The sequence below is a fragment of the Papilio xuthus genome, unplaced genomic scaffold (genome assembly GCF_000836235.2).
Source record: "Papilio xuthus unplaced genomic scaffold, Pxut_1.1 DF825946.1, whole genome shotgun sequence".
Classification (NCBI taxonomy): domain Eukaryota; kingdom Metazoa; phylum Arthropoda; class Insecta; order Lepidoptera; family Papilionidae; genus Papilio; species Papilio xuthus.
Genome location: NW_013532703.1, coordinates 7,614,850 through 7,640,292, shown reverse-complemented (window position 1 = coordinate 7,640,292; position 25,443 = coordinate 7,614,850). Strand labels below are relative to the sequence as shown.

The window sequence follows — 25,443 nt, the reverse complement described above, 5'->3', positions numbered from 1 at the left end:
ATACTTCTTCGTAAACTCAAACGTTTCGTTTACTTTGTGAACTAGATTTCAAGAACCAACATTGTTTGTGGTACAGTGTAGTATTCTTTGCCAACAAAAATGTTGGCTATGCATTTGCATCACTTCTGGATCCTTAGAGTGGAATAGACATCAGTTTTTTTTTCACTTATTTTGTATAAATTCGTCTAACAACTTTGCTCCAGAATAATCGAGATAGCTGGCGGTCGCGAGGTGTACTCGCAGAGCAGAACGAAGGCAGCGCGTAAGCTGCGGCACAGCGCCACGCACAAGCATAACCTTCGCAACAAACGCGCCCCACACAACCTCGCTGATGACTACACAGATACTCTTAACAATGAGGTAAACAATAAGAGCCAACACAGGCCAAACAGCCAACACAAACCAACTAAATCTAAATACTGCTACAAACTTGTTAAGAAACTACAATCTCGTCTAAAATACATTTGTCCAAACATTTGACAAGTACGTACGTACGTACAATCATTCAGGTGTACCTATACTGTTGTAACCTACGACAAATCGACTTTTATTTAAATCTTCTTTAGAGCATCCACCCCTGAAATCTGTAATTTTGTGAATTATCTAGGATTATAATTAATATATGTGCGATATATTTTCAGATATCTCTACATAGAATAATCAATGAGCCGAAAAAAATGATATCACGTCACACTTCCCCGACGTATACGAATGGAGATAGAGAAGGTATCATAGACAACAAAACAATGGGCATACCTAAGAATAGCTCGCCCATACTGGACCCGCACAAGACCACCGATGTCAGTGCAAAGAGCAGCCCCATCGCTGTTGTAGCGGACGGCGAGGTTATGGTCTTTGATGATAATGACGACTGGAAAGGTAAAACACTAAATATTGTTTTTATTCATGATTAAACAGCCAGTTGCGAACAGAAACTACTGGACTAGTTATTATGAAATTGTACATTTTCATTCCCTTAATATTCCATTCCACTTGTTGCTATCTCTTTTTTTAAATAGAATGAAAGAGATGACTATATGTTTAACCATGTGGTTTGAAAATAGAAACCCAAAGTCGTACAACCAATGTGTTGGTACGGGTAACTTTGCTGTACGTTGTCTATCAATTTAAATTCTTATGTATCCAAATGTTGTATTACTTGCTATCAACGTTCAGTGGAATTTCCCCTTTAGTGGTTGTTAATTTTATAGTCTGGATAAAATGAAGCTGCTCAAAGTTTATTAAGCCATCGCGGATCCCATTAAACGAATGTTGCGGGACTCCCGCCGGGACTGTGTTTGTATTAACATGTTATAAACGCGACTGTGTACAGCCATTAGTGGGTTAAAATTGTTTATGTACTTTTCATGGGAATTTTGCGTTTCTCCTCTTTTACACGTTTATTTTCTATAAAAAATTTTAACAAACATTTAACTTTTTGTTCTCTCGACTCCGTCCGCCCTTAATTGAAAAAAGTAATAATAATAAGCCTATATTTTGTTGTGGACTATGTGGTCTATAGCTATGTCAAATTTTATCGAAATTCGTTCAGCCGTTCTGAAGATACCTTCTAGCAAACATCCATCCTTCTGAACATTCGCATTTATAATATTAATAAGATGTAGTATCTACGTCAATATCACCATCATCATCAGCTCACTATACATCCCCACCGAGGTGCTCGGAGCCTACCCCAAGTTAAGGGTGATTAGGCCATAGTCAAGCACGCTGGCCAAGTGCGGGTTGGTTGACTTCACACATATCTTTGAATTTCTTCTCAGATATGTGCAGGTTGCATCACGATGTTTTCCTTCGCCGTAAGAACGTCGGATAAATGTACATATGTAAATCGGAAATCGAAAAACACATTGGTACATGGCGGGATTCGAACCCAGGACCTGCAGATTGCAAGTCAAGTGCTTGACCACTGAGCCACCGACGCTCTATGAATATATGTTTTAATAAAGTTGTAATTTAATAATTAATTGCATTTAAAATACAAAAGATTTACTTGTTTCCTTTTTATTTTCAGTGATATTGAATTCTGTGTCCCTAGGTTTGAGGATGGACCCTGACGTTAGTGACGATGACATAGACACGAGTGTAAAGCGAACTTTAGACTGTATTAAGAACGGTGACGGTGATTTGAACAGTAAGAGTGAACTGAGTGAGGGGAGTGAGTCTTCGCCCTCCGGTAGCCCGGGCACCTGGCTGTCGGGGGACGAGGGCGGCAGGGAGGGCAGGGTCACGCGGGTCATAGGGGAGCTTCCCATCGCGGAGTACGAGGGCTCCCCCCGCAGGTACGGGGTCGGCAGTCAGAAGACCAGCAACAGATCGCCCAGACCTGGCTTCCCACAGGTTAGTTGCTACAATCAATTTGTTTATAAAAAAATCACATTTGACAAACACCCCGTTTCGAGCGATCGCTTGCGGCTGCTGTATCATAAAATATGGTTTGGGAAAAAAGTAAACCGATTGTTTATGGTTCTTAGTTACAAGTAACATATCGTTGTATCAGAGGGTGATGACGGAAAGCCGCGGGGAGTCCCCACCGATCACCTCGGCGTTCGATTACCTGTACGAGTTCTCCGAGACGCGCAAGGTGCTGGAGGAGTTTTTCCGCTGTCCCGCCGCGCCCGGACACACGCAGCTCGCCGCCAATGATGATATCGTCAATTTCCAGGTACGTTGAATTTTATTTACTGCTTAAAATAAAAGGCATAAAGCTACATAATACTTGTCAATGGGCGATTTATGAATTGCCAGCAATTTTTTTAAATTTTAATAATTATAACAATTGAGAACGGTTGTAAAAACGATAAGTAGCTTTGGGATAAACTTATATAAGTAAGTAAATCTATAAGACTATTTATACTATGACTATGATATAATAACCAGGACTTGGAATACGAGCTGCGGCGGCAGACGCAGGAGTGTCCGTCAGAGAATGGCGTGGAGGAGGGCAGCGAGTCGGAGTGGCCGCAGCCCGACACTCTCGACTCGCTCGACTCGCCTCACGCGCCGCACAACCACACCAACTTCCTCGGCCTGCAGGTGTGCTGGCTTGCCAACAGTATTATTTAATTCAGTACAATAAGTATCTCCATACGGAGATATTTACTATAGACTAGGTTCAAAACTATTAGAAGGTCTAAAAATTTTACAATCTTCGCTTTATCACGTTTATTGTATTTTCCATCCTGCAAACGACAAATAACAGGTACTGCTGCGCAAGACAATACCACAAAAATAATGATCTTTTCAATAATTCCAGCAACAAACATCACGATACGCGGCGCCAGATGTGTCAGCGCTGCGAGCCGGTCCTCTCGACAGTGGTTCCACGTCCCCCGCGCCGAGGACTTCCATACGAGACTTGCGTGACATGCGTGACACGCGTGAAATGCGTGACGCACGTGACATACGTGACACGCGTGATGTACGCGACGCGCGTGACCTGCGGGACTTGCTGGAGGCTCGTGACCACGGGTCCCGCGAGCGACTCCCCTTCGCCATGTCGTCGGCCGCCAGCGACTCCGCCAGCGATCTCTCACTTGCCATCATGGAGAGTGAGCTCTCTGAAATGAAAGGTCGGTTACATGACACAAACTGTTAGTAAAAGTTATTTTGAAAAATCCATTCTCAAAAAGCTAATTGACGTAGAAAATCAGTGCAATATTTAATCTTAATTTTAGTTTCTTCTTTTATAGATATCACAGTAAAAATATTAATACTGCTTGTACTTTTCCAGTGCAACTAGACTCTAACCGCGTCGTGGTGACTCACCTGCCGGTGGTGGAGGACGGCCTCTCCTCCGGACACGCCTCTGACACTGACAATAATAATCAGGTGAGATTATTGAATGAAGATATTTGGGAAGAAACGAATCCAAAAAGAAATGAATGTCGTCTCCGTTTTTATCTTCTTAATTCAGTATAAAACAATTCCTTTTTATGAAGACAAGTGCATTATTTTTACAGAATTCTTCGGTAATAATAGAGGAGATAGTGGAGAATGGTACAAATTCTGATCCCCTCATACTGTCCGACGCTGATCTACACTCATTGGATCCTTTAGGTAAGAAAAGGAACACATTACAAACAAACATGTTTAGAGTACTCCTAATTATATCCATTCAAAGCCCGGATTATTTGAGAGAAACTTCAAAAGAAAATTACATTAATTTAGTATCTTTAATGTGGTAATGAATTTGCGTGCACTCAGCGTGCTCCGGGCCCCCACCGCCCGCGCCCGCGCCGCACCGCCCGCCCGCCGAGCACGCCGCGCTACCCGCGCACGCGCCTCACGTGCCTCACGTGCCACACGCGCCTCACGTGCCCCACGCGCCTCACGTGCCCCATGCGCCTCACGTGTCTCACGCAGCGCACGGCACGCACACGCCGCACATACACGCCGCACACGACGATGTATACCCGCGGTGAGTTTGTGAACGTGTATGATTATTTTTAAAAGCTTCACTTACTAATTTAAATATTAATTTAGCGCATCTTAAAAATTAAAACGTTGAATTCAATGTAAATGAGAAATTATATGTATGAACTCTCCGGCAATTACACATCTATGAATTTATTTGAAAAAGTTTCTGTGTTTTAATTATGCATACAAAAATGTCTGTTTGTAAAAAGTCTGTGATTACAGACTTATATAGGTAAAATTGTTTAGACAGGTCTGTTACAATTTGTCATTTCTGTTGAATTTGAACATGCATATTACAAGTGAGGTTGTATTTACCTTAAAAATTTTGTATTCCAGTAAGAGGCCGTCGTCAGCACAGAGTACGGAGTCGGCTGAGATCAAACAAGCCAGCGGAGATGAAGGTATCTCCTACATTTTATAAACTCTTCTTACGATTTCGCTAAACGTAGATTATTTTTTTTTGTGTTTTCATCACTAGTGTTTTGTAGGGTTTGGTGCAATTTGGCAACTATGGTAATATTCAGAGTATTCTTAATAATTTCCAGACGAAGCCGACACGGACCTGGAGACGGACAGGTTGCTGGGCCAGCAGAGGACGGATGACCAGGGATTCTTTGATGATAAAGTGAGTTCATAACTTACATTCAAATTTACTAATTCATATGGAAAAAAAATCTCAATATTTTATAATTAGAACGCATATTTAATGTGGCCTTGAGAATGATTTTAAGATTGTTTTAAAATCATTAACCCCTTTAACTAAAGTCCTGGTTTAAAAATGACATCGTAATATTTTACGTCTCTTTGTAAACTATGGAACTATGAGTAAAGCTAATCTTACATTAATTACCTTTTTTCTACTTCTAATAAAATAATTTGAATAAATTTTTACTTAGGAAAAAATAAATTCATTTTATTACGTACCGTTGTGTTAAAATACTACTAATTTAAATTCTCACGTTAGTCATTACATACAAGTTACATTAAAGAAAATTTGTTGGAAAATGAACCTTATGGCTTAGTGCATACGGTGGTTACGTTATCAAATGTGTCAGCGGTATATCGGCGCAATGCGCGTGAGCAATCGAAATTTATACGATGCTTTGACCTTGCTCTCTTGTTATACCTGTCATAGATCAACTAATCGAAGAATGGTCACTTCTTAATTAAGAGTTATTATGTTTGGTATAAGAAGAGTAAAAACTAAGGTTTTAAACATAAATAATGGAGAAATATTAAGAAATATGTTTTTCTGATTAGATTTACAATAAAAAAATTTTTTTTAATAATTATTGTCGTAACTAAGTTGGTAATTATTACCTTTTTTTTAAATATCGAATAAGTATTAAAATAAGTTACTACTACACTATTTTATTATCTCATTATTTATTTGAAAAATAAACTGAAAAAAAAAATTATACACACAGTGTTGAATACTCTTTGACAACCATATGTTACTCGCAATAGACGGCGGGTCAGTCAGTCGTCATTGACATAGCGTACCGACAACACATAGACATATGATTGAGTTCACTTTACGATAACGACTTTATCATAGCGAAAGTGACCAAGTCTGATAGCAGATTATTGACGTATGCTAATGTTTTTTCTATATATGTTTACACGCGATATATCAAACGTAAACATATGCTTTTAGTACTCATCAGAAATGGACGAAGAAACAACTAATTTAGTCAATAATTGTGATTTAAGCGATTTAAAGACTAAAATTATTCATGATAGTGAAAATGTTTGTATAAATAGTGATGTTCCGTGTACTAGTGATGTGAGTCACGATTTTATCGATGAATGTAGTGTAGATTTGACACGAGAAACTATAGACATAGAGAAAGTGGCAAGTGATGTATCTACTAATGGGGAAATTGAAAACAATGAAGTAGTTAGTGATGTAACATCACACGATGATACTGCAACCACTAAGGAGGGGAATAGAAAGGTTTATTTTGTCAAATATTTATTTATATTTATGCGACACATTCATTAATATATAGTTTTTTTACTTACAATTAAAAGGCTATAGGGACGTTGTTTGTATAACAAAGTATACCAAACTAGGCACTTGCAATTTGCTTTAATTTTGCAATCACAGGAGTGCTTTTCGTTATATTTATTTAAATTTAAAGGATTTAATCATACGATGTTTCAATTCACGTGACATCCACGACTTGTTACCAATAGGTAACATCGCCTATACTGACAATTTTGGTCAAAGTTTTTCCCTAACGTTTGTTATGACCGATCTATTATAGAATTTATTTAAATCTCTTCGGTTCTATAAAATGTGGGGTATTCCGGGCAGGGGTGGCGCAAGCCCAAGTCCCGCACGGTGATGCCAGCGGGCGGGGGCGGGGTTGGGGGCGTGGCAGTGGGCGGGGCGGGGGTGTGCGCGGGTGGTGCGGGGGGCGGGCGCTCGCCACGCTCGCTGGCCTCGCACGATGCCGCCAATGAAGACGCGCTTCATGCCGCCAAGGTGCGTGCTAGATGTTGTGCTAAATGTTTAGACCATTGTTTTCTTTTTAAGTTAGAATTTTCATACTCATAAACTTCTTCATGATTGTAAAGAGCATGCACGCATGTATATACGTTTCATAAATTTAATAATAAATACATAATAGTTGACAATCAAAGTACGGATTAAAAGATATTTTCTTATACAACACTAAACTTGAGATTTTTTAATACATATAGGTCGGTTATTAAACGCTTTCTGTGTCTGTCAGGATTAATTGTCTCTTTGGCCAGTAGCTATTTTTTTAAAGTAGTCACCAATATATGAACTCCTTGGTATGTCGGACAATTAATGCTATTCGATCATTTAGTTCTGAAGAGTTTCTTCGTCTTGTGAGAATTTAAAAAAAAAACATTTCTTCATTCCTAAAATGTAAACAAAATATTCAGTAAAATTTTCTTGAAGCATGGAATTATGTTTGTGTGTTTATAACTTATGTTACATTTTAAAATCGGTAAAATTTATTATTATTTCCAGGACAAAGATGGCAAGAAGAAAACAAAAAATAAAGAAGGTGAGTATAACACTTAAATATGACCAAGTTCAATACAAAACTAATTTGATTCCTTTTTTTTATTTACCAAAAATAAACATTACTCTATATTTTTAATTTACTTGCTTCCTTTCCTTGGATGCTTCGGTGAGTAAAATTCACTAAGAGTACAATAACCATAATAGATTGTTAGAAATCATACTTCTAGCTTTAAAAAATATTAGAAAAAAAACTTTAAATTCCTCAACAGCCTCAGTTCTTTTTCATATTATTTTTTTTGATAAGCCCATCTCTACCACACAAATTGAAGATGTAATAATGAAAAAAAAACAGCAAACCCTTTACTATTATTTTTTTATTTAAATTAATTTCTGTGTTATGAACAGACCCGTCAGTGCTGATTGAGGGCGTCCTGTTCCGCGCGCGGTACCTCGGCTCCACACAGCTGGCGTGCGAGGGCCAGCCTACCAAGGCCACCAGGATGCTGCAGGCTGAGGAGGCCGTCTCCAGAATCAAGGTAACCTCACACCCTACATATATCCCCAACATGTACCACTGTGGGTTTTCATTGAAGAAATATCGCTATAAAACGTAAAATTTGGGATTATAGTAGGTTTTTGAATATTTTTTCGGCAGTGGAAACGCACTGTTAGGATACAAATTTGAAGATGACAATATAATATTATAATAATTAGTTTATTATCCTAGTTAATAGTTTAAATTTAGTTCTTTAACTATTATAAGTAAAAACAACAATGTCTCTTCAAATTTGTAGGTTTTAATTTAAATTAAACTAACAACACCAAATAGCTCTATTTAACTATTAAAAAAAACTGATATTTGGCAGTAAATTAATAATTTCATTGCACTTTTTTAATGTTTAAAGAAATCCAATTTAATTAGACCATTTTAATTGGTCGTAATTAAAATTTCTAATAATTTATTAGTAATTAATAACTTTAACCACTAATTTTTTATCTTGTATATTTATATGTAATTTTTTTATGCATTACACAAAACAACTGTACACGCATTCTCATAATACTGAAGGCAAATTCCCGTTTGCCCGTGTGAATCGGTACTATTGTAAAAATATCATGTATATTTAGTAGTTATTTTATACTAAGAGCATGAAATTACATCCCACTGTGTATGCACAAATACGCTTTAATTTGTGCAATGTTGGACCAATATGACAAATGTTTGTTACCAACCTCTACCCCGAGTCAAAAATTTTGACTTTATTTGGACACTTTGGTAGCACAATTTTATTGCACAATTTTACCTACTTAATTCTTAATATGTTTGTGGCAAAATAAATATTAATTTATGATTTTTTTTATTTATAAATGTTTATAAGTACGTAATTTCATGCTCACTAGAATTAGTGATTTGAGAATGCTAGTGAGATATCCTTTTTTTAATCCTTGTATCCTAACATGTACCAATTATAATACCAACAAGTTAGTTGAATAGGGGAACTCCTAGAATGCTCGATATGTACCAGTCGAGTGAAGTGCGTGGCCGCCAGACAGTTTACGCCCGTATTGACATCGCACTAGAGTATTTTTTTCAGTGCCCTCCTCACCCCTGAGCCGACGGTTGTCGGACCCGATTGTCGGATCCCGTATTGGCCGGCTAACCTCCTCTGGATATGTTTGTCTGTCGCTTGCTCCGCTTGTGCCATGCTTTGTGTTTGTTTGAACCTTTGTTTAGTGCCAGGTACAAGGTTTTCATTGACGGATGGTTTTTATCTGTACTTTTAAGCATGTTTGCGGGCTTCAGAGCTACAGCGCCATCTGTTATCATTATTGTCACAGATTAAAAATTGTGCATGCTATTTTACTACCGCTTATTTTGATATAGATTAAATTATCTGATTAAATACACAAAAATTGTTACCTGAGTAATTTTAAACTAGGCTATAATTTTGCTAACATTATAATGGCGTTCACAATTCATCAATTGGTGTTATGAATCAAGTAATTCGTATTCATTGAAATTGTATGGGTTTGTACGTCGCATCACTGGCTTGCCCGCTGGTAATTGTTCATCCAGTTGACAGTAAGCTATCGCACGTAAGCATTAGACGTCCCGATTCACACCGGCCGAGGTGCCCACACGCAGGACGCACGGACATGGGCCTAGCTTAACGCAGCCGCACAATAACAGACCTTACGGTTAATAATTTTAAAGTTGAATTTTAAGTTAAGTCCGCTTTCATACGTAACGATGGAACTCGCCCGCTTCTCACATCATTGTCGATTTTTGTGATGTATTGGGATTTGTTTTGCTTGCTTTCGCGCATATTGACAAGATCTGACGTGTATTGTGTATTACGGTCAATTTGTTTTGTAATAAAGAAGATACGCTGATTATCCGTCAGTGTTATATAAAAATAAAAGTTCTAATTATAGGCATATAAATGCTGATTACAAAAATAATTATACTACTTATAAAACAATGCAAGTAATTTTTGTTGAAATTAAATCTTGTAGGTTATAAATACCGCGGGAGTCTCAAATGTCTTCTAAAATCATATTTTACACAATCTGTATTAATTAAAAGTTGAAGTAAAATCATAATCGTCGCGTAAAAATAAGAAATTTCTTTCTTTCAGAATAAACCATAAAAATAAACGTATTTTAAATATTCTCAATTCATAATACTTCTATTAACTTACCTAAACTGTTAATTTATTTATCTGAACGGACGAAGTTGATACTGGTTTATCGATTAACGTTTTCTACAGACGTTCATTCACTACGTACATAAATTGACGTTATAAAATAATCCATTAAACAAAAAACAGGGAACCATCAAAAATAATTTTACAAGCGAGCAAAACAATACGTTTCCGTTAAAAACAAACCCATCCGTGAGCACCACTGATCTCTATAAATGTATAGGTGATTGCTTGAAATGACAGTTTTTGTTTCATTCCAATTTCACCGCGCCTGTTGATGTTACGTGACAGTTAATTCTATCTATATTAATAGTTCGACTGGTGCTGCCGCTTTAAACCGTAACGGTCAGCGCCTACATGGTGAAAATCAGTTAGGCACAAATTATCACGTTTTATAGCCAGTCCATTTATAGAGGTTAGTGGTGGGCACAGAATATATAAGTTGGGTGAGAAGTGCGCGAGTGTGCGAGGAGGTTAGCGGTAGCGCGGGTGTTTGCCGGTGGCGCGGGCGCAGTGGGGCTGCGAGGGGCCGTACTCGGGCGTGTATGCGGCGCCCGCGGCCGTCTTCCGTCTCTCATTCCTCGGCTCCGTCGAGGTGGATGAGGACTCGCGCCGCAGGAAGAAGAGGCCCAAAAAGAACATGGTGGAGGAGGCCGTCACTAAAATCAAGGTTGCGGATAAAATATTACATGCTAGTTGTTGTCTATGGAATTTTTTTAAGTGAATATTTCAACAGCGTAGCATAGACAAAACAAAAGTAAAATGATAAAAGAAAGGTTGGTTAAAAATGAATTCAGAAATTTATGCCTCAATCGAGAACTTGCTAGATGGAAATTGCATCGTGTTTTGACAAAGTTACTTATCAGACAATAATTGTACACAATAAAACTTATTGTTACTCATTAGGAAATCTTAGTAAGCGTATATAAAAAAATTCTGGCGTTTTTATTACAAAATACAGGTCATTTTAAATTTTAAAAATCTCACTGGCTTTCTCTAACACTAATCATGTAGTTTATATGAGAATTATTTAAGCTTGTTTAATTTGAATCTAACTTACTAATATATTAATGCCGGTTTCCTTTGCTATCATTGGATGTCAACAGGCTTTGGTAAGTGTTGTTTTATTTTGATATATATGCAATTAGCTTTATATAATATAAAAAGGCTATTTTTCCAGTATGTACTTATTATAATAAATTGTTAAATGAGTATGCCAAAAAAAATAATTGGGCGAATCACAATTCACAACTGGTTTTCCTTATTTCTTTACAGAAAGTTTGGTCACCAACATTCTGTTCAAAACACAGAATGGTTTCTTTTATGACTTCCAGATTTTTATATTTTAACGTTGACTTTTTAGATCCTCCATGAACTTTAAATATTACCCAATTATTATTGTCCGCAGGCCCCCGAAGGTGAAAACCAACCGAGTACAGAAGTAGATCTTTTCATATCTACGGAGAAGATAATGGTTCTGAACACGGAACTGAAGGAGATAATGATGGATCACGCGCTACGGACCATCTCCTACATAGCCGATATAGGCGACCTCGTCGTCCTCATGGCCAGGAGGAGGTTCGTCCCCCACGAGAACGATTCTGATCAGCCAAAACTGAACCGTACTCCAAAGATGATATGTCACGTTTTCGAAAGTGAAGAGGTGAGTCAATTTAGTTTTATTCTCGAGGTCATAGGATTAGGCGCACGTTGTCAATAATGTTACCAGTAAATAATAAACTTACTCTTGGTTTCAGGCGCAATTTATAGCTCAATCGATCGGGCAAGCATTCCAAGTCGCGTACATGGAGTTCCTCAAAGCCAACGGCATCGAGGACCACAGCTTCGTGAAGGAAATGGACTACCAGGAGGTACTGAACAGCCAGGAGATCTTCGGCGACGAGCTGCAAATGTTCGCAAAGAAGGAACTGCAGAAGGAGGTGGTGGTGCCCAAGGCCAAGGGGGAGATCTTGGGCGTAGTCGTGGTGGAGTCCGGCTGGGGGTCCATGCTGCCCACAGTGGTGATCGCCAACCTAGCGCCGGCTGGAGCAGCGGCGAGATGCGGACAACTTAACATAGGTAAGGAAATTACACAAAAAATCTTTACAGCAAACTTTCAGAGGGCCGATGTATCGCATTCTATATGGGACTCATGAAACATTCTATTGCTTTTCTTGCAGGAGATCAAATAATAGCAATAAATGGAGTGAGCCTGGTGGGACTGCCACTGTCGACATGTCAAACTTATATAAAGAACTCCAAGAACCAGACAGTGGTGAAACTGACGGTGGTGCCGTGCGCGCCCGTCGTGGAGGTCAAGATAAAGCGGCCGGACACCAAGTACCAGCTAGGATTCAGTGTGCAGAATGGAGTGGTGAGATACTATGACCTTTTCTTTATTTAAAATCGTACAGGAGAAAAAAGGTGTACTATGAGACAGGGTAATGACTAATCTTCTACAAAGGCGATTAAAAATAATAACGATTCATGGTAGAAATCAACATTTAAATATGTTAGTCATAACTGCGAAAAATTGAGCTTTACTTTTGTTTTTGTAGATTTGTAGTTTGCTGCGCGGCGGTATCGCGGAGCGCGGCGGCGTGCGCGTGGGACATCGCATCATAGAGATAAACGCGCAGAGTGTGGTGGCCGTGCCGCACGAGCGCATCGTCAACCTTCTCGCCACCTCTGTAGGCGAGGTGAGCTCTCCACACCACCACACTACAACACTCACAATACTCACAACTGACTTATAAACTTCCACTTCCAGATATTAATGAAGACGATGCCGACGTCTATGTTCCGGCTGCTGACCGGGCAGGAGAACCCCGTGTTCATATAAGTGCGCGTTCGCCGCCGATACAAAGTGCCTGCTTACCTCACGCGCCCCGCCCTCCGCCCCTCGCTCCACCCACCCGCGCAGCGCCACGCCCCTCGACAGCTGGGCCACTCCCACCAACACAGTCCATGGGAACACAACGTACCGGTGGCAAAAAAATCTAAATCGACTATTGTTTACTACCATTTATGAAAGAAAATATTCTTTATTCATTGATGTAATATGAAAGTGTTGGCAATAACATAGGACTCAAAACGAAGTACTTTATTAAATAATTTGTCTATGATTTGATTTAAATTCTAGAATTTCTGTTTTTTCAGTACTACTATCAACTGTGATAACTATGTAATCACAAGTTAAGAAACTAAAATATCCAAATCCTGAATTTTAATATACAAAAACATGAAAAAATAATCCCGCCTTGATTTGCCGTGACTTCGATAAAATGTCTATGGTAAAAGGAACATTATTTTTGTATAGGATATTCCACAGCTGACATTTTTATACTTATACTAGATATTGGCTCGGCTGTCGGTGCATACTCTTTGACACCACCACGGGAACTAATCTGAAGTCCAAAAATGCTTACAATGCTTACTTGGCTAAATTAAGTTAGTTATAAGTTGTATATCGCCATTTGTCAAGTGTTTGTACTTGCTATGTATAACTTATGTCCATCTATTTGAATGAAATTTAATCAATCTTAGTATGTTTTAAAGTAATTTTAATGTGTTGCAGCCATAGATAAGTGAAATATCCAATCTAAAGATAAACGAGAGTCGATATTGTAAAAGACTGAGGAAATTTACCCGAAAAAAGACTCCTACGGCCTCTTTTCGCATCACTTTTGTGCTTCGTATTACGTATTTATAGGTTATATATCCGTGGTTTCCCATTACCACGCAATCATTTTTTTTTAATTTAAAGTGTATTTAAAGAAACCGCATACTTCATTTAAAATAATAAACCTGCTTACAATTTTAATATTTTATTGCTCTCTAAGAATGCTTTGACGTTTTATTGAAGTCTGTTATTTTTTTATAAATGTGTCAAAGATCAAATAGCAAGTGCAAATGCATTGAAGAAATATTCATGATCATGACATTGTCAAATATTCCTTGAAAAAAAAATGATTTATTATGTGTAAATTAAATATATAAAACCACTCATATCTGCTTAGATAATATACTATATTAACTGATTATCTGGCATCTATATGTTTAATTAAGTGGACAATAGCGGAGATCGTCTGAATATTATAAGTGTCGTTAGCATGCCATGTTTGCCATAGATAATCTCGATTTTTATGTGTTAGTCTTTAAGTATTTAATCAAAATTGTTGCCATATTATTTTTTAATTTTAATGCTTAGTTTTCGCATCGTATCGTCCATACATTCTTTAATACCATTCCATTTTAGTTGTTTATTTCTAGCACCTATGTATTTTTTTATGTTGTTAATATTTTTTTAGAAGATTTTAGTCGATGTTTATATTCAATAATAGTTCAAAATCTTGTAATGCTAATTAAGATGTATAGCAAAACAGATACAGTTTATTGAAATTTCTACAATGTCGACTTCAAATGTAAACCTTCAAAAAATACATAAATGAATATGGTAACATTGTTGTACGCAAGTTGTCGACATTGCGAGCGATTCAATACTGCCAATATTAAAATATATCTGCCCCTTATAAAAATAAATTTAAAAATATACGCCGCCTCCATGATATAGCGAGTGCGAAAAGTGATCATATTTAATAAAAAAATGAATTGATTAGTAGATATTAATTATAAAAAAGCATTATTTCGTGTAGCGTTTCAAAAGATATGTCATATTTTGTAAATTTTATAGTGTGGCTATAGCATTATAACCTATATCAATATGTATGTACTGTTCTTAGTCAAGCTTAGCGCTCTGAGGACGAGTTTTTATTTTTATTTATATATAAAAATACTATTATTAAAAAAAATGTGTATCAGTAACTCGTACGTATCCTTCTTACGGAAACTCGCTTCTTTCTATCTTCATGAAATGCTTTTCCAATGTGTAGGTCCTTCTTTCTCTTTTTATGTATACGTTATCTTTTTCGTACGGCCAGTGTCGACTGATGTTCTAACCTAAATATTAATTTATTACTATTAAAAAGAAAAAAGTTTAGTACATTGTTATATTAGAGACATTGTATTATTTTTTAAATTCACGATTGGCTAATGTTTTTAATAAGATTCTTATCAAAAAACTTTAAAGTAATAAAACTTATTTATTTATTTTATTCTAATTTTCTTATCCTTAAACTATTGTCAAATGACGTCACGTCCTCACTGGTCTGCTGTTACCGTGGTTTTCCACTGTCGTACAACTTGTATTAAAATATATTTTTATCCCTCTCAATCTCTTAGAAAAGAGAGAGACAGAGACAACATGTTTTAACACATGGGCTTCGGAGTGGAATTTCACGGTTATTTCGTGAGCTGTGTACGTTCAAGTTATATGTAGATATACTATATGTAATCTGAAGTGTAATTTTATATTGCTAGCTGTTGTGAATAAGATTTATTTACATTAAATACCCACAGATAATAAATAGCGTCTATCGAAAGCTGGTACATACGGTAGGTGACACTGTGACATGTGAAATAACTATTGTTGTTCTCATTTCTAAGAGTATTATTCTAGTCTGCATTAAAGTTAAGAATAAACTGAACAAACTTATACATAATGTTTTATTTTTCCCATCCTTTCTATCAGTTTAAAAAGGAAATTAAATATCAGCGCATCAGATGTTTTTTTGAAATAAATGGAACATTAACGCTGGCAAGAGCCATTGAAAAAATTAATAAAGATTAATTTTGTAAATTCACAAAAAAAAAACGATAATATAGAAGAGAATTTCAGAAAAAATGTCTGTGTTCCAAGAAACAACTATAAAACTCTATATAACTATAAGTCAGTTTTTCAGAACTGAGTAAGAGCGACGCTGTTATTTAAAGTTATGATCTCATTTTTGTTCCAGACTACCGACAGATTTGAATTGTTAATTTCGGTACAATATATTCAAAAACAATGCGACAGTTCTACGTATATTGTGCTGCATTATTCGGTAGTACTTACGTCACATTATTGTTTTTAGAATTATGTCGGCCGATCGTATTTTAGATAATTTCTACCAGACTAATGTAACCACGAACAGATGTGTAGATAAGGGAAGATTAGTTGACGGCCTTGACTTCTCAGTCAAGTTAAAATCGAATTGGAAAGATAATTAGCGACCACATTTATTTCTTCGTCCATTGCTGGCTCCGATGTCTCACCCCATAAATTATAACTTGAAAAAGAATTTAGTTTTTGAACTTTGGGTTTTAAAATAAATCAAATAAATAAACAATATTTAAGTACAATAACTAACGTGATTGTAATAAATTCAATAAAACATTGGTTGGATATAATATTGAAAAAAAAACAACAAATAACTTCGCTCAATGCTTCGACGGCTCTAGGACGGCATTCAAAGGCTTCACACGAGTCAGCAACGTAGTCTAGGTCGTGGAGGCGAACACTAGTCTGCCTAGGATTTATCTACTCTAATGTTATAAAGAGATTTGTATGTATGTAACAAATAAATTTAACCATTAAACTGATTTCAAATATTATTTCACAATCAGAATGCTTTACTTCTGAGTAATATTGTTAACATAATAAATAAGTAAATAAAAAATCGTTATTACTGTCTACTTATCTTCAGCTTACTATACGTCCCCAACGGGCTCGGAGCCTGTGCGAATCAAAACAGGCTGCTGGTTATAAAGTACCTACTCAAAAAGTCACATTTTATTAAAATCACGTGACAATTTTTTGTATCAAATCAATTTTTATATAAAAGAGAAAACGTCACGGCTTTGTTGCGTCATCAGTACATGCAATGTTGCGTGCTTAGAAAAAAGGCATACAAAAAATGGTCAGGTGATCCGCGACCACCAAAAACTTCGCCGCAATATTCTGGATGACGTAGTCCGACAAATGTTCACTGATTTTGTAGTTTCCTCTTAATTGAATAAATATCAAATATATAGGTATACCAAATAAAATACGTTAATTACTCCTATTTAATTTACAATGGCAGAGATACCTTTTGGGAAAAATATCTATATTCCAACAAAATTCTGGATTTATCTCAGTGAATTTGTTTAAAATATAGGCTTGGCGTGTTAAATGCTACTTTCTATTCTTTTTTCTGTCTACCCACATCACTTATGTATATTTTAATCAATGCCTAAATACTTCTTTACATCATTCAGCTTCTGGTGATGATGATTAACCTAGGGCTCCTAGGGAACTTTAAATCAGCTTTCAATCTAAAATGTTTAATTATATACTTGTCAACTCATATACTTGCACATCAAAGGTCTCGGATCCTATCATAAGGTTAAGGTTGAATAGACCTTAATCCACCAAATTGGCACTATGTAAGTTGGTTGACTTCACATATATTTTTGAATTTCTTCACAAATACGTGCAGGTTGCAACAGTATTATTCGCCAGTGAGACATTGAAATTATATAAGAATGGCTCTTATTGACATCAACCGAGAGGTCTATATATAACCTAACCTAAAAAGTACTACTTACCGTATTAATCCTATATCATTAACTTTGCCGCTGCCGCAATAGGTAAAAACAATGTTTATACTTACCAATCTATATGTTTCTTCATGAAAATGCACACCAAAGCACTTGTTCCAAAACTTATGCAATGTCTCTCATTCTATTTGAGAAATCATGTTTTTCTACACTTTGGTCTCATACAAGACTTGTAACTTGTTTACTTACCATTAGGTTTCATGTTTCCGAGGGATATTATTTTGTCACTCGCAAAATAGTATAAATCTTTATGGGTACTCTTAGTGGACAAGTATATTGGTGGAAAAATTTAAATGTAATTTCAATACATAAATAATTATAAACCATTTTGAACTCAAGAAGTAACTACGGTACTTTATGGGTTGGCATACTCATCCTACTAATATAAATATCAATGTTTGGATTGATAGATGGATGTTTGAAGGTATCACCGGAACAGCCAAACAGATCTTGATGAAATTTTGCACAGATGTAGAACATAGTCTGTAAGAACACATAGACTACTCATTAAGTTTCTTTTATTCCGCATAGACAGAGTTGTGGGTGACAACTTCTAGTCTTGCTTAAATCAACAATTGTTTATATAGACTATTACTATTGGAAGTGCACAATCACAAAAATATTTAATTTGACATATTGTTATCTTGGGAACCACAAGCTTTCTTTCTTATAATATTGTTGGACAAACACATTGTAACAAACATGTTATGATAGCTATCATAAAACGATTCCTGTCTGTCCTCGTAAAGTGAATATGTTAGATCTTATCTATAGATGACTAGTTTTAAGAGATTGTTATAAATAAAATATTAATTAGCTTTTTTATATTATGTATTTTTGAAATTTGCTCACAAAGCCAAATGAAATGTAATATAAATACAATTTGTTGATGACTCTTTTAATACAAGACACAAATAGAGAACACATAAGAGACAATAAAATTAAGTGAACAGTGTTTGGAAATGGAAAATAAGTTACCTAAAACAATTGTTATAGAGTTCAAAAACAAAGTTCTGCTTTAGTTAGCTACAGATCTGATAGTATTGTTGTTTCCTATAGTTTATCAGGTCTTGCAACAAAATACAATAGATAAGATTCTTTTACAAAGGCGTTGAACTTTGTGATGACACTTTTTCCTTTGTATAAAATTAACCAAATTTAATAACCATGAAATATATACATTTAAGTCTCCTGATACTCCATATTCACTATTTTTAATTATAGTAAAAAAATATGCATACCTAATATCATAACGAAGCTACAAGTGAGGGTTAAACAATGAGGGGGCAGGGTCGGGCAGTCAGGCAGGCGGGCTGCCGGCTCTGGGCGAGGCTGTAGAAATGCTAAGGTTGCCGGCGGGCGCAGGCCGCGCGCTGCGCCCTCGCCCACCGTTTATATAAATTTCTTCACAATTGTCTCTTCACAAGTTATTGGGCCTAGGATGTAAACGTAACTTGCACTCTTAAAATCATGATATTTTTTTTACTTTCGTCCCCTTCGAGTCACGCGCGTGGGATAGGCACTGATGGGTGCGTGCGGGCGGCGCGAGGCTCGCGACCGCTCAGTTGTCCATGGCATATCTTCGTGTCCACTCCTTTGCGTTTCGAATTGCTTCGCTTTCATTCACCTTCCACAGCTCGGCTACGTCGTTTGCAAGTGGGTCGTCCGGGTTTGGCGCCGACAGCAGCGCCTGGATCGACAGCAGCACCGTGCGTATCTGTAGAGCTGGGCTCCATTTGTCCTTCAATATATCCAAGCATATACGACCCAGTCGGTCTATGTTCGGATGGTAAATTTTCGTAATAAACCTAACCTTAGGCGCCGACATGGGATAGTCTTCTGGCAGGAAAAGTTCTAATTTGAAAAGTCCACCTTCGAATGGAGAGTCTTCCGGGCCGGTAACGATTACGTGAAAATAACGGGCATTGGTTTCACTAGGCACTGCGCTGATACCCGGCACGGGTTCCTGCATAAGTCGCTGTGTCTCTTTGATTATTCTACGTGGTAGGGCTGCCATTTTATATATGCGGTCTAGCGCAATTTATCAAATGAAAGCAGGTAATCATATAATTGTAAAAAAATATCCAATTGTCTTTGCACAGCACGTGTTTGTAACGAATTCTGAGGCACCAATTCTATAACAACAAATTATAATAGCATTTTAGCATAGTTTTTCTCAAAACGCGACTACAAAAGCGCAAGTATAGTACCAACTTCAATTTTTTCAAGTATAGACAATATAGCATAAAATACCATAGAGTATAGACAGAAAATTATTTTGCATTTTAATTTTTTTGGATTCTTTCAAATTGGACCAGATTGAGTGGTCTCATCGGAAAAGAGTTTTAACCCAACCAAAGTTTCAGTTGTGATAGTACTTTTAAGGCTCAAAAGTTAATAAAGAAGCGTAGTCGAGTAAAGTGTCAACTGTATTAATTAGAATTAGTTTTCCTGTCTGCATTTAGAAATACTTTGAGTGATAACTAATTTCTCTGCTATTCTTAAACAGCAGTATTTTTAACAGTAATTATCGAAGAGTTTTAGTAATTTAGATTTTTGAAGTCCAATGTGTTCCAACCTCTTATGTAACATGTGACATTGCATTTTTAGGTGTAATTACTTATTTACTCTGTGGTTTTTACAGGATTGCCATAATCACAAAACGCAAATTTTACCGTTTATAATAATGACATTAATCTGGATTGAGTACGAGACGACTTTATTAAAAAAACCTTTATGAGCTAGACCTTTATTTAACAAAAGAATATGAACAATCCAAAAGTGACCAGTACCAGACCATATATAACTAAAATATCAATGAGAATGATGACAAGAAAGTAGCAAATATTTCAAGTGTCAATACATAGATGGCGTTGGTACACATGTATCAATTCTACTGTAAATAAGTTTTATTTTTTCATCTCTTGACCGACTGCTGACTGAAAGAAGGTAATAATTAATTTATTAATACGTCATAGTTATACTATTTCAGTATAGATAATTATTCAGAGTTAGAAATTTACTTTTTTAGGTTACAAGAAATATTTAAGAATTCATTTTTATATCTTTTAATTTTTTGTCCTTGGTTACGTCTTAATACGCTACCTCTTTCGATTCGTGAAGCAAGAAAAATCATATTTGACAAAAAGTATTTTAATTAAATCAGTTAAGGTCTTCCCAAACAAACAAATCGTTTACATAGATTCCGAGAATGTACTTAGTATTGGAGAATTTGCCATCTGTTCTATCTATTAAAGGTAAAAAATCCCTATTCAACGGTCTAGACATCGCGATCTTCATATTCAAAATGAAAAATGTCATTCAATTTTTGTCTAATGGAGCTAGGAAACCTGTAAAGTATCTACTTAATGCTCTTCACACAGTCTGATTGTAGGATATTATTCCCTATTATATCACGTCTTATTGAATTTCAACAACTTATGCCAATTAAAAACATATAGGATTTGATAAAGGGATTTTTTTCTATCAAAATAAAATTATAAAAAGTCACTTTTTAACGACTTAATTATAATAATTCCAAAGTAATTAACAGTAAAGGAATATAAGTATCGTATTTTATCAAGCCCATCCTCCGCATTCGTTGCTGCATTCGGTCTCGCTGGCAAAGTTGTTGGTGCCAGCGGGCGCGGCGCCGCAGTGCTCCGCCCATCTTATTAGTATACATTTCTTCTGGTCCCAATCGTATGAGTAACTAAACAGAAAAAAACAAATATTCTGTTATCCTATTGTAATAAGCGAACGTCAATGGATATTGGTAACTTCGCTATTTTGGCGAAATTAGGTAGCCAGTTGCTCTTTTCCCACTTTAAATGGAAGTAACTGGGGAAGTGGGCTTGGCATAGAGAAATATACTTTGTTGCTTCTTGTAGATGTTTATAGGCAGTGGCTATTTCGCTATTTTAGCGATACCGAGAGACCGCTTGCTCGTTTGCCTGTTTCAATTATAAAAAGGTCAAACTTAAAATATACAGATACTAGCTATTGCCCACCACTTCGTCCAACAAGTTGGACCAAAATATAGATGCTTACAATATTTGATAATAATTGGTTCAGTAGTTTCGGAGTTTACCGCGAACATTCATTGTCTATTAGCTAGCTAGAAGGAGCTTATTAAGTTTAATAGTAACTAATATTATATTTAAATAATTTCAATTTTTTCTATAAAAATAATTTATGATACCGCTCAGTATGTGGCCATCTGTCTCTTGCAGCGTATTCTATGACGCAGTGTCTTTCCTTTACGAGTACCTTACATAACTCTGAATCCACTGTAATATAAAGCACACGCATAAAATGTAGATTAAAAATTATTAATTGTTTTTTAATTATTTAGATGTTTTTATTCTAAAAAGCTGTCGCCAGCGATTCCGTCCGCGCGGAATAAAAAAAAAACATAATTAGTAGTCAACACATAGGCTTCCAGAATGTGTTCTATATGTATGCCAAATTTCATAGAGATCTATTCAGCCGTTCTAAAGATACTTTCAAACATCCATCCATCCATCCAAACATTCGCATTTATAATATTAGTAAGATTTGTCTAATTATTACAGTTCTATAAGAAAGTCATTTGGCCTGCATTTGGTAATTCAAATAAGAGAAATATGAAAAATGAAAGTTTTAGAACAACGTATTCTAGTAGTATTATACTATATAATAAAATATTTAACATAAAAAAACACTCACATGATTCAATTTGAGTTACAATCATCGATAAAGTAAAGATAATGAAACAAATATTCAACATGGCGTCAAATCGATCAAAGGGTTATCGTCGTTCTACTTATCGTGGTTTGTTTATATACATAGTGAAGGAAATCTCACGGAATTATCTTTAAAATTTATTAGTCACGGTTCTAACTAGATGTCACGTGGTACACAAAGCGCGGGAAAGCGGAACAAATTTTTAAAAAGCACGACAAAACAATATTCAGTAAAATTGCAGAAAACAATACTTTATTAAAATATTTTAGAAACAGCTCTGAAAAGAAATTTAAAGTTAAATATTTGGTATAAGATTGCAAATTTTGTTTTTGTGTTTTTTCCTACAATTTTTCTCAAGTGATAACTGTTAAGTTTTTTTAAGGAGTACTTTTATGGTTCAGGTTCACGTAAGCAGATGGACAAGGAGTGCTTTTATTAAAATTCTTTCTATCGTTATATAAAATATCCCACAATGAACAAGACCGGTAGATATTTGCGAACGTGGACGTTCACGTTGAATAAATAGCATTCCATTCGTCCAATGTCCTCTCAGACCCTCACAATTGTTTATCTTTTATCTTCAACGCGTATTTTTTCGATCGTTCGTTACCAAGATAAATGGCTTCTTATTTTTCCAACACTTTCCGTTTGCCGCGATATTCTCAAGATCATTTGTTTTCCCATTACTTAAAAAGAATTTTCACGTCATTTATAAACGTCGAAGAATATAAATATACGTTTAGACTACATTTTTTTTTAATTACGCGGTAACACACATAAAAAAAGAACATAAAGACGAATTGATAACCTCCTTCTTTTTAAAGTTGGCTAAAAAATAAAAAGCGGTGACGTTTTTAAATTAAGAACACAAGTGACAAAGTGCCAGTATCAATAAAATTACATTTTCCTATCTCACCATAAAAAAAGATACACCTTACTCTATGTGCTTACTATGTAGCTATTTGAAAGAAGATTGTTTTTTTTTAATTTCACGCAGTCAAAGAACCTACACTCCGGTAAACTTGGTTTAGTGTATCTATGTAGATATCAGGGACGCAAAGCAAAGGATTACCGTTTGGTTACCGCGACACAAACTCAATTCCAGTATCGCTTCGAGGCTTTACCGTAGCATCAACTACGAACAGATACAAAGCTTTGAAAACTGATGAAGCTTACGTCCTAGACTTTATACGAAGTTCGATTTAAAAATTTTAATTTCCTCAAAGACTCCATAGGTAAAGATTTTTTTTTAAGAATAATATATATTATGTTATTCCGCCTACAGCTGCCTAACGAAATTTATCCTTTGAACGCATTATTTGTGCTAATTAGGCACAGAATAAAAGTTTAACTCAAAACTTGGCCTCTTAAGGGTTAATTTAGGACTAATATAAGACTTTAAATGGAAACTGCCTTCAAAAGGTTTCGCTAGGGTGCTTGAAAGGTAGTAATTGTACATTTAAGTACAAATTAGGTAAAGTAGAGACATCTTATTATATTTTAAGTATATAAAGTCTAAAAAGTAAAAGAATTTAAACAGCATAACATCAATTTTATACTCGAAATCATGAAAATGTTTTGCTGTTAGTGAAAGTGGAACCAATGTTTTGTTGCCGAGTATTGAGCAGCGACCGTAACCGATTTTGTAATCATATTTCGAATTTAAAACGATAACAAACTCCCAATTTGTGTAACAAGCAACTGTCCCGACAGCCGTGATCGTCTAGTGGTTAGGACCCTACGTTGTGGCCGTAGTAACCCAGGTTCGAATCCTGGTCACGGCAGCGGATCGCTGTCGCGGCGGGACTTTTTTTTTTAATTCCAATTTAGCATTTTTCAATATCGTTAAACTTAATATAATAATATATTTGATAAGTGTACTTTTTACTTATATTGCATTTTGTTTGATGAATTAATAAAGAAACGATAAAAGAAAATTATCTTATGTATTTCAACGTTGAAAATAGTACTTGGTTTTTGGTATACATAACGTGATTTAGAAAGAGAAAAAATGAAGAAACAAAATATCCTCAATATAAAAGTATTATGGCGTAAACTAAAGACAGGGGTAAAAATAAGTGTTCTGCCGCGACAGCTCTATGCTGCTTTGACTAGGATTCGAACCTGCGTCACTATGGCCACAACATAGGGTAATAACTACACAGTTAAAAGTACCTGTGTTATTTGACACCTCATTACTAAACACAGTCATTTGTTTTTTTATAGCAATTGGAAGATTGTAAACGGCACCAGTGTGATTAAAGCAGTTCAAAGAGTTCCTATCTTATTCAATTGGAGATCGCAAAACTTCCTCATCGTACTTGGGGCTGGTGTTCTTTGGAGGTTATGATGTCAGAAGTCAACGTAAGCCTGCTGTATCACCACAGGTTATGGTATTTACAAAATAGTTTATCCGTGTTTATAATCATAGTCACAAAAGTTCGTAACATGGACCATGGGTTAACTCATTATAATTTATCGAATTTTATATTAAAACAATTTGTTTTATTTAATTTACCGTTAAATTTGAATAAAAATATAAGCCGCGTGAAAGAAAGAGAGATACATATTGTAAAACGGTAACGGTAATACTGTAAAGATGAATTTTATTTTATTTATTTCTTTCGTCTTACTATTTTGTATGACGCTATTAGAAGCTCGTAAGCTTTTTATATGTTTTTAATATATTCGTATGTTATAATATATTAAGATTTTATTATTTAAGTTTAACCATTTTCACAGTTGATACGAGAAAATGCCATGAAAAACCAACAGAAATACAGTGTCTTGTCGACGAAGCCACACCAAGCTCTAAATGGTATTCTTTTTTTAAATGGCCCTACTAAGTACGTCATAAGAGTAAGAGAATGGAGATTGAATTGTAACACTTTCTCTCTTTCTTTCTCTCTCTCTCTCTCTTCTACAACAGTGGTAGAGACATCAAAAATAACATCTGTTGCACGGATGGGCCCAATTGAAAACAATTGCGCGTTTCGTTTGCAGTGTGCGTGCCTTTAGTCCACTTCCCCTTCCTACTCTTTTCTTGTAATAAATAGATGCGAAGGGCTGGTTGAGTTGGCTGAGGAAGGGACG

At 35.8% G+C, this 25,443-nt stretch overlaps 3 protein-coding genes and 1 non-coding gene across 6 annotated transcripts in view; 2 read left to right on the top strand and 2 right to left on the bottom strand.

Moving 5' to 3' along the window:
• Positions 1–15,691, top strand: part of LOC106124487 (uncharacterized) — a 56,913-nt gene extending 41,222 nt beyond the window's left edge. Inside the window, exons 6-24 of one of the 3 annotated variants that reach the window (XM_013321192.1) lie at positions 204–360; positions 642–879; positions 2,057–2,358; positions 2,519–2,683; positions 2,899–3,054; positions 3,275–3,590; positions 3,752–3,849; positions 3,981–4,077; positions 4,225–4,438; positions 4,774–4,838; positions 4,983–5,062; positions 7,445–7,481; positions 7,847–7,977; positions 11,253–11,258; positions 11,555–11,809; positions 11,904–12,225; positions 12,327–12,520; positions 12,705–12,845; positions 12,917–15,691. In XM_013321192.1, coding sequence (XP_013176646.1) covers positions 204–360; positions 642–879; positions 2,057–2,358; positions 2,519–2,683; positions 2,899–3,054; positions 3,275–3,590; positions 3,752–3,849; positions 3,981–4,077; positions 4,225–4,438; positions 4,774–4,838; positions 4,983–5,062; positions 7,445–7,481; positions 7,847–7,977; positions 11,253–11,258; positions 11,555–11,809; positions 11,904–12,225; positions 12,327–12,520; positions 12,705–12,845; positions 12,917–12,988 — 3,046 coding nt within the window. In that variant the 3' untranslated portion in view covers positions 12,989–15,691. Of the gene's footprint in view, positions 1–203; positions 361–641; positions 880–2,032; positions 2,359–2,518; positions 2,684–2,898; positions 3,055–3,274; positions 3,591–3,751; positions 3,850–3,980; positions 4,078–4,224; positions 4,439–4,773; positions 4,839–4,982; positions 5,063–7,444; positions 7,482–7,846; positions 7,978–11,252; positions 11,259–11,554; positions 11,810–11,903; positions 12,226–12,326; positions 12,521–12,704; positions 12,846–12,916 lie in introns of all 3 variants that reach the window. The other 2 variants (XM_013321193.1, XM_013321191.1) reach the window with 2 other exon arrangements.
• A 2,811-nt stretch (positions 15,692–18,502) lies between these two features.
• Positions 18,503–19,862, bottom strand: Ubc13 (ubiquitin conjugating enzyme E2). Its single transcript, XM_013320349.1, has one exon. It carries the CDS (start codon positions 19,640–19,642, stop codon positions 19,187–19,189), a length of 456 nt encoding a protein of 151 aa, XP_013175803.1. The 5' UTR covers positions 19,643–19,862; the 3' UTR covers positions 18,503–19,186.
• Positions 19,863–21,134: 1,272 nt separating this feature from the next.
• Positions 21,135–22,431, bottom strand: LOC106124191 (uncharacterized). Its single transcript, XM_013320659.1, has 3 exons — positions 22,333–22,431; positions 21,827–21,914; positions 21,135–21,337 (listed from the first exon to the last, which is right to left on the bottom strand). Exons 1-3 carry the CDS (start codon positions 22,391–22,393, stop codon positions 21,205–21,207), a joined length of 282 nt encoding a protein of 93 aa, XP_013176113.1. The 5' UTR covers positions 22,394–22,431; the 3' UTR covers positions 21,135–21,204.
• Positions 22,432–24,062: 1,631 nt separating this feature from the next.
• On the top strand, positions 24,063–24,134 carry TRNAH-GUG (transfer RNA histidine(anticodon GUG)). The gene has a single exon. It is a non-coding gene; the product is annotated as a tRNA-His (tRNA).
• Positions 24,135–25,443: the final 1,309 nt, after the last annotated feature.

Bases quoted from the DNA above. Each gene is read 5' to 3' on its own strand.
- Ubc13 (XM_013320349.1), bottom strand. From the start codon at position 19,642: ATGGCAGCCCTACCACGTAGAATAATCAAAGAGACACAGCGACTTATG.
- LOC106124191 (XM_013320659.1), bottom strand. From the start codon at position 22,393: ATGTTGAATATTTGTTTCATTATCTTTACTTTATCGATGATTGTAACT. The intron at 21,915-22,332 runs GTGAGTGTTTTT...TTTATATTACAG, and splicing joins TGTAACTCAAATTGAATCAT to TGGATTCAGAGTTATGTAAG. The intron at 21,338-21,826 runs GTATCATAAATT...TTTTCTGTTTAG, and splicing joins AGATGGCCACATACTGAGCG to TTACTCATACGATTGGGACC.